General features: G+C 40.4%; 1 protein-coding gene across 1 annotated transcript in view; it reads right to left on the reverse strand.

The window, feature by feature from the left end:
- Positions 1-401, reverse strand: part of SAXO1 (stabilizer of axonemal microtubules 1) — a 57,731-nt gene extending 57,330 nt beyond the window's left edge. The window contains exon 1 of the mRNA XM_061199209.1: positions 364-401. Within this exon, the coding sequence (XP_061055192.1) occupies positions 364-401 (38 nt within the window). The remainder of the gene's footprint in view (positions 1-363) is intronic.
- Positions 402-11,849: the final 11,448 nt, after the last annotated feature.

Here is an 11,849-nt window from a genome sequence, read left to right on the forward strand (position 1 = left end):
GCAGCTTTGCACAGCTCTGCATTTTGCCACACTCTTGAAGTTCCGAGGCATTCAGCTCCCGGAAGCTGGGTGAGCTGGACCTTGTCACCCGGGAGGAGGAAAACCCTATCCCAGCAGAGGCTCTCAGACCTCTCACACGTCACCCCGTGTCCCCACCGTGGCCAGGCAGGGCTGCATTCCCGAGGGCGGCAGAGCCCTCACCAACCCACTCAGCCAAAACTGGCCACAGGCCACAATACTAAGATGCGCAAGCAGTGAAGATACAGTTGTCCTCAAAGCTGGAGAAAATATAAGCCCTGTAGTGTGAAACCAAGAAAACATTTCACTACAAAATGCAGCCTGATGAACTGACATGTCCTGCACCACCCCGAGTCATCGGCAGACTTCAGAAGCGTCACCATCGCAGTGGGGGGTGACCCTGAGCAGTGCCTTCCTTCAGGTGACTTTGTATGTAACATAACATAGGAGAGAAAGCAACAAGCACAGACATGAAAAGGCAGTTCAGCTGATTTTTCACCAAGATACCTGAGCTTTATCACCAAAGCCATTCCATTCTAGGTTAACTTGCCGGATTGAGATACCTGCCTTTGAAAAGAATGGCGTTTGAAGACTGACCTTGGTAATCTCTCCTTAATTCATTCATGGAACTTCTATATACCCAGTTTGTGAGAGTTTATGGAGATATGAATTAAAACCTATGATCCTTGACCTCAAGGAGCTCCAAGTCCAACAAGTATTTACGCTCCTAGGTAATTGCTTTGATGGCTGTATTTACATAAAGCTCAAAGGGAGCACAGAATGCTGAGCGCCTAAATCAGGAGAGGAAATCAGGGAGGGCTTCCAAAATGAGGTGGTATGGGTCTAAGGAGACTTAGCCAGATCGACCATTCACAGGGAGGACATCCAAGGAAGAAAGAGCAAAGGTACGAAGTGAGAGAGAGCAAGGTAGATTTCCAAAATCACCGTCAGTCCTATATTCCTGGAGCATAGAATGACAGGTGAGAAAGGTCAGGAGACTAGGCTGGACAAGGCGGCAGAGGCCACACCTTGAAGGGCATGCAGAGAAGCTGAACAACATTCAGAGAAGTTTCCATTATACGCTGGAGGTGACAGGGACCCCAAATGAGTCCCGAGCAGGGAAGAGAAGGTCACGTGTCTTTCAAAGATCTCTCTCTGGTTACAATGTAAAGGGTGGATTGGAGAGCCCAGGGAGGCCTATTCGGAAGCTCCTGCACCAGTTCAAACACAATTCATGGGATCCTGAAGCAGGCAGGGGTCTCAGCAGCGGAGAGCAGAAATGTTACGAAGTAGAATCGTCAGGACTTGGAACACTCTTCAGCGTTCTCTGCTGTTAAAGAACCAACGCAGGCCTCGCTCTAGCGAGTATTTTCAGTGGAAACCCGAATGTTGGAAGTTTAATTACATACAGTGTTGTACATACAGTGGGACAACGGGAGCTGGACTGCACGGAGAGGTGAGGTCCATTTTGTTATTTGGTTAGCTAAACAGAGCAGCCTTGGGGTTAGGTTATGGGGCTCCCCGACTGCACCTCCTGGCACGGCTGCCCAAGGAAGAAGCGGGCCCCTGCAGCTCAGAATGGAGCCCAGAGGTCTCCTGCCAGAAGAGGTGAGAGTATTCGGGGCCACCTCTCCGTCTCTGTCTCCCCTGCCCCTTCTGTTCCGGCAGCTGCATTCCAAAGACTAATGAGAACAAGATGCAACATGGTTTAACAGTTTTGATACATTCCTTAGCAAAACATAATTTCTTTAAAAATACATGGACTGCCTTACAGTGACTCCATCAGGCAAGACACATGTCAGGGAAAAAGCATGAGAAAATTTGGCAGGTACATATAACGTGTCAATAAATTAAACGAAGTTTATTTTCACAAAACCAAATGGTCGGACTTGCGTGCAGTTTCCTACAAAGGACTAAGAATTACTCCCTAGAGAGAGTAATCAAAGTGCAATTAGAGCAGTCTTGGAATTTTTTTAAACATACTATCCTTTCTTCACACATGATTGCTCCTGCATTTTTAGCAAGGGTCCTTAACTCAGAGAAGTAGTAATGGGCTTTTCTAGGTTTGGGTCCTTCTGTGATAACATACAGTCATAAAACAGGTTTTGTGAGGTTTTTTTCGTTTTTTTTTACAAAAGCAATTGGTTTACAGTTAAGGCTAAATGTCCTTCACAATGTATCCACTCATCTGTTCATTTAACAAATAATAGCATTGCCCGTTGGGTTGGTCTATTTCAAATGCCCGCAACAAAAAAATTTATTTTCCTAATGATGTCAATAATTTTAAGCCCGCCGGCAAGAATTTTACCACTCTGGATATTTCATTAAAATCCTAAGTTATTTGAGTAAAAGGTTTTTTTTAATAAAAAGAGACTGTTGTACCAGGGTGACTCCATATTTTCAAAATGCAGCAAGTGGTCAAAGAACAGAGAAACCAACAATTGAGGAAGTTAAATATAGTTTTCAAACAAATCAGACTAAAGATGGATGATATATGTCTCAGAAGATGGCAAAGAGACTTCGCCTTCCTGTGGCCTAACAGAACTGAAATCATCTTCTTCCAAAAAATAATATCCCACCAGGTTTACAAAGATTTTCAAGATTTTTATCTGGAAATATCTGTAGAATTTCAAAAAGATTCAATAGTAGGAGGCAAGGGGAACAAAGGCTGCTATACACAGTTGCACAGGTTATGTACTGCACAAGGATGACAGGGTGACATCTAAGAGGACACCGTTCACTTTGGAGACATTGTCAATTTATAAATTTAGACAGTTTTTCAGGAGACACTAGTGAAAGGTATTGCTCTGAAACTCAGCATGACAATTTTCTGACAGGTGGAAGTAAAACACATTGAGGAAGGGGGTGCCTGTTTCTAATTTGCACAAAGGCTTCATATGGGTAACAGTGGCTCTGGTGGAAAAGTTATGATTTCTGGATGACACAGTTCAAGTGATTCTTTGGAATGAACTGCTGCTTTGAGTCGGCTTTGCAACCCAGTGCCTTGCACATAGCACTCCTTAAATGTTTATTAAAACAAGCCACCAACATGAGTGTCAGGTACAATCAACTCAGGTGATTGACCAGGATGTTACTGAAGACAGCATCACGATTCAATTGTTGTAGAAGCAATTGTCTCAGCACAGAGAAGAGCAGGTGAGCTTGAGACCACACACCACACCCCTTAATCCAGGGGCAGCCACGTGCTTCCTCTCCCTCTTCCTCAAACCTGGAAACAAGGAACTCCAAGATGGCTGAGCTGCAGGATGGCAGCAGCCCTGATCCTTTAGTCACTGCACAAAAAAGAGCCTCTGACTTTGATAAACCTTTGTCATAACTAATGAGATGACAGGGTTTGTTTCTGCAGCATTGACTAGTATTACTTGACTAATACACTAAGGTCAAGACATGGGGCCCTGCGTCCCCCTTCCATGCACTCTCCTCAGGTTGTCCGCCTGCCCAGCCTGCCGTGACCACCTGTATTCAGTAATGCTACGGGGAAGGGGAAGGGGAAGGGGAAGGGGAAGGGGAAGGGGGAGGGGGAGGGGGAGGGAGGAGGGAGAGCAAGGACTCAAGAGTCTCTTACTCTCTGAACCCTCACAGCTGAAGTCTTCTCTGAGGACTGCACGCTTGCAGACACTAACAGTTCCCTTTGAGAGTGACCCCAAGTTTGAACACTGCTCTAGGATGCCTGAAATAATCTTGATGCCATCTGCTTATCCCAAGGAAAAATGTCACGTCCTCATGGTGTATCTGAAAGGGCACAGAATGAGGAATCAGGAAGAACAGGTTTTAGTGTGGGATTTACAGCTTCCTAGTGACAGAGTGACTCTGAAAGTGCCCCTCATCTCTGATCATCACTGCCCTCTTCTTCAAAATCGGGCTAATGCTATCTTCTCTCAAAAGGTGATAATGAGGCTACAAAACACATGTAAAAAGAACATTTGAAACAAAGCATGTAAGTGTAAGAAATATTAACAAAAGAAGAAAAGCATCCGTTCAAACTTCCCTATATAACCTAGTTCGTGAGTCACCCAAACCCCCAAATGTCCTTCCAAATTCTAAGGAGAACAAAAATATTCCTAACTAGACATTTAGAAATGTCTTACTGCACGTGTATTACGTTAGGCTATATACACAACGCTAATAAAATTTCAGCTTACATCTGTATAGCACTCTATAGTTAAGTTCTTTCATATACATGAAATCATGGCAGAGCTGTGCATTTTATATGCTGAATGTATGTTTTATAAAGCACTTGGGCCTTTGGATCATCTGTGTATATACTACATGCATGCCCATTGTATGTAACTAGGAGTATAATATTATTTAAATTATTACATGATGTATTATCATTGTATCTTTATTTTTATAACATATTAGTGGCAATATATATGATTTATACCATGCTGAGCACTTTGTCAGAAATAAAACCCCTAATTAAAGCTAGATTCAGGGACTTCCCTGGTGGCGCAGTGGTTAAGAATCTGCCTGCCAATGCAGGGGACACAGGTTCGATACGTGGTCCAGGAAGATCCCACATGCCGCAGAGCAACTAAGCCCGTGCGCCACAACTACTGAGCCTGCGCTCTAGAGCCACAACTGCTGAAGCACGTACCAAAAATCAATCTATCAATCAATCTAGACTCCTGTGAGAAAATATGATTTGCTTTATGATTCATTTTATACTGGTTTCCAGATTATATAGCTACACAAATCAGGGTCCTACCTGAACACAGTTTGTGAAAATAATTAGAAAAAGAGGATATTAAAACCTTTGGAAATTTCCTCTGTTTTTAATTTTCCCCTATGGAATTTATAAGTTTTTTATTTTTAAAAGGAAGTGAGATCATTTGACTTTAAGTGCACAAAAAGCAGTTATAGAAGGAAGTCATATTGATTATAATAAGGCATGAATAATCTCTCTCTCCCATCATCTATCATTACTTTCCTGGAAAATGGCAAATATCCCACCTCCTTTTAACGGAATCATCTGAGAATGGCTTTGAGACTAGAAAATTAATAAAACAAAACGATGCCAGAACCTAACATTCTATTCCTCTTTCTTTCCCTACCCCACTGCTTTTTAGGTGAAACTAGAGAGGAGACTCTTCATCCAATACCAAAAGACTAATTCAATTAAGCTTAAACAGAAGTCCTGTTTTATATGGATATTAGTACAGTCTGCACTGATGTTTATAAAGAGCTTAGAGATTTTTAGGTTATTGATGTTATCTGAACCCCAAGTGCTCAAATAGCCATAGTTATTAATGCAGATTTACCTTAGACAACTTCAAAAATATACATTTAATTTCTAGAGATGACCAATTCATAATTAAAGAATACTAGCTATAGGAAAATTTACTTTTTTAGCCATCATGCACACACACACACCCCTGTCTCATGATACCTCATTCTTCAAATGTTTAGTCCTTTCAGACTTTTTTTTTAAATAAACAACTCAAAAGTTATATCACCAAAAGAACCATAAGAAGAATATCAAATTCACTTCATACCATGCTGAAATAAAGTTTTGAATCTGAATTATGTCACTCAAAGGTTCTCAGCATGTAGGTGGTGGGTAGCTTTCTCCGGAGTATAATTTAAGGGGCACAATAAACTCTTAACCTATCCCAAAGCAACCTCCACATCAAGCCTGAAGCGACCAGCAACTGAGCCACTGACAGCTGAGGAATGGGGAAGAGGGGAGGAGAGGAACTTTTTTGTTTGTGAGTAGGATGTACCACATAGAAGAGGTGTTTCTTTACCTATGTTATCTTCCTTAAACCTTAAAACAGCCACTTGGGCAGGTAGCATCACCTTTGTTTTATAGAGAAAGCAGATGCTCAGAAAGTAACTGGCCCAAGGCCACACATGTACAAGTGTCAGACTAAAGCTCACATCTGATTCCAGACGCCAACCACCTCCCAAACGCTGAGAAGGATTTTAATTCATAGATTTTAATTTTTCTTCTATCACCAAATAATCCAGGTCCTACTTCCTATAACCTACAATGACAGGCATTCAAAAGTAAGGAAATCAATAGGTACTTAAAGGTTATTGTATAACCTAACAAAGACTCCCTCTTAAAATGGTTACCAGAGAGGGTCCTCAGCCCATTAACACATACTAACCTATTAGGATGGGATGGTTTTGCAGATTATCTGTTTGTCACTGAGCACACTGTCTGGAAATAAAACCCCTAATTCAACTAGATTTCCATAGGAAAATATGATTTGCTTTACATTAAGGTTTCTAGATCTATGGCCACAGAAACCAGACCTGGCTCAACAGCTTCTGAAGAAATGCAAACAAGGGACTGAAAAATGCAAAAGTGGCCCAGGGCTGAGGAAGTCTGGGAATCTATGCAATAACAGCAAAGGGGCACCATCAATAAAGGTCTTTTCAAAATGCCAGGCACTATTTAATCCTCAGAAGAACCCTATGAGATAGGTGTGATTTGTCACACCATCCCATTCTACAGATAAGGAAATAAGGCTGAAAATTTTAATAAATTTGACTGCTTCACATAATATATTCATTTCCTCCATAACAAAGTACCACACACTGGGTGGCTTAAACAACAGAAATGCATTGTCCCACAGTCCTAGAGGTTAGAAATCCAAACTCAAGGTGATGGCAGAGTAGGTTCCTTCTGAGGGCTATGAGGCAGAATCTGTTTGTTCCACAGCTCTCTCCTAGTTTCAGGCAGCCTCAAGCATTCCTTGGCTTCTAGATGTTCTCTCTGTGCCTTCACATCATCTTCCCTCTGTATATGTCTACCTCTGTCCAAATTTCCCCTTTTAATAAGGACACCAGTCATATTGGATTAGGGCCCGCCCTAATGACCTCACGTGACCTTGATTACCTCTGCAAAGACCTGATTTCCAAAGAAGGTCACATTCTGAGGTACTGGGGGTTCGGACTCTGACATCTTTGGGGGGACACCATTCTACCAATAACACACAGCTATTAAGTAGTCAGGCTGGCTCTGATTAACCACTCATCTATAAGCCTGAGCTCCTTGAGGAGGCCAAGCCCACTCAGGGGACAGAGTAGAGCCTTCCAAGCGAGAGGGCTGGAGACAGAGATGGGGAGCAGGAGGCAGCAAGGATGAGGAAGCCAGGGACCACCTCTTGAGTGTGTACTATTCTACTGATTTGTTTCAAAAACCACCCCACAAATCCACTGAGAGCTTATCCGAGATCACACCTGCTGTATGGGCAGTATGCATTAATGTCCTGTAGGAAATGCAGGGCTTGGTCAGCCTCAGCCTCTGTCCTCAGACAGCCTTCATTCAGTGGCTCAGCCGGTGGGGGGGAGGGGGGATACACAGAGAGCTCCTCCATAATCGCCACAGTGAAAGACATCACGTCCAAGACCACATGGGAGGGGCGGAAGGTACAGCGCACTAGGGAAATACAGAGCAGCAAACTTCATTCCAACTGAGGATGGCGGCTTCAGGAGAGGGCAAGCTTTGCGATGGGCAGGTGTCAACATGAGAAAGTGTAAGACACACAATTAGAAGGCAAAGAAAGCCAATACCTGTTGAGAGCTTTAGATGGAGGGCCTATGATGCGGGGCTCTCATGGAAGCTACCACCCTCAATCCTTACAATAACTCTAGGCAATGGGTATTCTCCGCAATTTACAGGTGAAGAAGCTGAAGCCTGGAGATTTCAGGGAGGGGAATAAGGTGAGAATCCTAACCTCCAACTCATCTGGAAACCCAAGGTCTTACACAGCACAGGACTCAGAGCTGGCTCTCAAGAGCTACAAAACTACAAAATGAGTAAAGCCAATTCATCTTCGTATCATTTCTGACACTAAAAACAAAAGCAAAAGTATGGTTCAGCACGCAAAATCAGAAGGATTTTATTTCAAAAATACCAAGTCTGCTCAAATCCACTGCAGTATGAAATAAAATCATTTCCTGTAGCCAAAGTAGAAAAAAAAATTCAGAAAGGTATAAAATTGGTGATTTCTAAAAACAGAAGTGATCATGTAGCGAGCTAGGGTAGCTATGCATATGTGGGTGTGTTTGTGTACGTGTGTTTTTACGGGTACATTTTTTCCTTTAAGCCATTAGAACCTTAGGAAAATTTTGACAATAATATGCCACGTACATAAAAGACAGATGGGTTAAAGTTACTGTTTTCTTAGGATCTGTCTGGAGTTTGACAGCCACACACCAGTGCACTATCTGGAAAGATTTAGGACCTCTGCTGTAAAATTATTTATTAGTTGTTATTTATACTACGTGCTCACCAGCAGACCACCCAGTGCTGTAACAACAAAAGCAGTCACGCTGCATCTCTCCAAAACAAGCAAAAGACTACAGGGGCCACCTCTGGGTGTCACCACTGAAAGATGTGGCTTCCGGCAGGGAAGTATGTTCTATGTTCTGAAGGTGCTGCCATCCTAACAGAGACCAAGTAAATGGAAAACGCTGGGCTCAGCATGAGGGGGCTCTGGTAAAGCTGTCCCTTTGGAGGTCTCAGTTCTGTCATCTGTAAAAGGAAGGGCTGCACCAAAAGCCTCTCAGATCCCTTCCCCTCTGAATCCTGGATTTTTAGAAGACGAATCTGTTAGCATTTGCACACTAACCCTCAGATGTGATCTGGGGCTAATCTCAGTGCCTGGGGCCCTCAGGATCTGACAGGCTGCCAGCATCTTTTTGACCTCCCAATTTGGCTTGAGTAAGCTAACAAGGCATATCTGAACATTCTTAAAGGCTTCAAAAGAAAAGCTCTTTGTATAATGCTTAATTATGATGTATTAAATATGTCAAGGTTGTGGTTCCACTAGACCATCCAAGAAGAGATCGAGTTTTTCTTTTTGAAATGTAGAAAGTAACTATAGAATGCCACGTTTCTACCACTTATACTGATTTAAGTGAATAAGTATAAAAATAAATGAATAAAGTAAGCTTCTCCCCCCAACCCCCCGCCCAAAAAAAAAAAAAAAAAATCCTTTGGTAATCTGTAGTTTTTCTTTTGAGCTATTTGTCTAAACTTTAATCAACCTAATACACAAACATCTTCTTCGGTACATGGAATTATTCCACATTAATCCCCTCATTTTTAGTGGTCGACATCTCTCTCTCAGGCTGAAGCTGGCATCAGCCAAAGTTTCATCATGAAATAACTCATTCAGGGAGCTCACCACTGGTATGGTTCAGTCTCCTAATTTTTCTGAGTGAAGTTACCTGTTCAACCAAAGTCATCTAGGTCTATGGCCTGGACTGGAACTTCTGATTCCAAGTCCTGCTCTCTTCCCATTAAAGCAAGATAGTCTCTAGGCTGGAAGGAGGGAACACAAAGGGATGTTGCCCCCATGCCCTTTCTGAAGTCTTGTCCGTATTTAATGATTCCCAAACCTGGCTGCATTGCAACCATTTCTGGGGACTAAGTCCCACTCCAGGCCTGATGAATCTGTCCTACAGAATCTACACTTTTTTCAAAGCTCCCTCAAGTCATTCAGGTTTAGAAACTGCACACTCATAATACCCAAGAGATCACAAGAATCAACTTTACCAACTTCTAAAGGCAGGAAGAGCACTTTAAGCAAGAGTGAGACTCTTAACAAACAGAAAAAATATTAACAGATACTTTTTCTATCTTGGGAAAAGGCAAAAGCATAATACAGCTGGATGTTGCAGAAGAACACAGTAAACCCTAAAATGAGGAGAAAGTAAAAGTAATCAAAACAATAATGAATTTAAAATAGAAATTTTAATAAATAAGGGCATTCAATAATGTAAAACAATAAGTACCCTAATAAAAGTTTAATTTCCAAACATACTCAAAAGTAGAAATAATCACTTAATAAATTCCCAAAGCATCATCCATGCTCCACAATTATCCAGATTTTGCCACACTTCAAACCCCCTTTTTTCTTTGCTGAAGTATTTTAAAGTAAAGCTCAGAAATTACCCTTGTATACTTTAATATGCATGTCTACAGAAAAGGCTTTTCACAAAATTCAACATCCTTTCTTGATTTAAAAAAAAAAAAAAACTAGGAACAGAAGGAAACTTCCACAACATGATAAAGGCCATATATTAAAAACACAGAGCTAACATGATACTCAATGGTGAAAGACTGAAAGCTTTTGCCCTAAGATCAGGAAAAAGACAAGGATGTCTACTTTCACCACTTCTATTCAATATAGTATTAGAAGTCCTAGCCAGAGAATTAGTCAAGAAAAAGAAATAAAAGGTACCCAAATTTGAAAAGAAGTAAAATTATTTCTGTTCACAGATGATATAATCTCATATGTAAAAACACTAAAAAAAATTTTTACTGTTAGATCTAGTAAATTCAGCACAGTTGCAGGGTAAAAAGATAAAATAAAAACACAAAAATCAGTTGAATTTCTGTACACTAACTATGGACAATCCAAAGAGGAAATTAAGAAACCATTCCCATTTATAATAGCACCAAAATGAGTAAAATACTTAGGAATAAATTTAATTAACAAAGGTGGTGAAAGACTTGTACACTAAAAACTAAACTGTCTGAAAGAAATCAAAGACAACACAAATAAATGGAAAGACATTTCCATTTCCATGTTCATTGATTGGAAGATTTTAATATTATTAAGATGGAAATACTACCAAAAGTAATCTGCAGATTCAATGCAATCCCTATCAAAATCCCTGGCATTTTTTGCCAAAATAGAAAAACTCATGCTGAAAATCATATGTAATCTCAAGGGACTCCAAACAGCCAAATTAATCTTGAAAAAGAAGAATAAAATGGGAAGACTCATACTTCCTGATTTTTAAACTTTCTACAAAACTACAACAGTAATCAAAAGAGTGTGGTACTGGCAATAAGAACACATATATAGACCAACAGAATAGAATAGAGCACTCAAAAGTAGACCATCGCATATATAGCCAAATGATTTTCAGAGGGTGTCAGGACTATTGATAGAATCTTCAACAAATGGCGCTGAGAAAACTGGACATTCACAGGCAAAAGAATGGAGTTGGACACTTACCTTACATCATATATAAAACTTAACTCAAAAGGGAATAAAGGCCTAACTGTAAAAATAAAAACTATAAAACTCTCAGAAGAAAACACAAAGGGAAAGATTTGTGACACTGGATTCAGTAATGATTTCTTGGCTATGACACAAAAACACAAGGAACAAAAACAGATAAATTAGACTTTATCAAAATTAGAAACTTTTGTCATCAAAATATACTATCAAGAGAGTGAAGAGACAACCCACAGAATGAGAGAAAATATTTGCAAATCAAAAATCGGATAAGGTATTAAAATCCAAAATATATAAAAGAACTCCTACAACTCAACAACAACAAAGAAAAACACAATTAAAAAATCAGCAAAGGACTTGAACAGGTGTCTTGCAAAGGATTTATACAAATGGTCAATAAGCACATGAAAAGATGCTCAGTATCATCAGTCATTAGGAAATGCAAATCTAAACCACAATGAGATACTACTTCACATGCATTAAGATGGTTATTATAAAAAAAAAAAAATTTAATAACAAGTGTTGGTGAGGATGTGGACAAATTGGAACCTTTGTGCATTACTAATGGGAATGTAAAAAGAATGCAGCCTCTGTGGAAAATAGTATGGAGGTTCCTTAAAAAGGTAAACATAGAATTACCATTTGATCTAGCAATTCCACTTCCAGGCATATACACTAAAGAATTGAAAGCAGGAACTCAAACAACACTTGCACACTAATGTTCATAGCAGCATTATTCACAATAGCCAAGAAGTGGAAACAACCACTTTATCCATCAACAGATGGATAAACAAAACGTGGCATATACATAAAATAGAATAT

The sequence above is a fragment of the Eubalaena glacialis genome, chromosome 9 (assembly GCF_028564815.1).
Source record: "Eubalaena glacialis isolate mEubGla1 chromosome 9, mEubGla1.1.hap2.+ XY, whole genome shotgun sequence".
Classification (NCBI taxonomy): Eukaryota; Metazoa; Chordata; class Mammalia; order Artiodactyla; family Balaenidae; genus Eubalaena; species Eubalaena glacialis.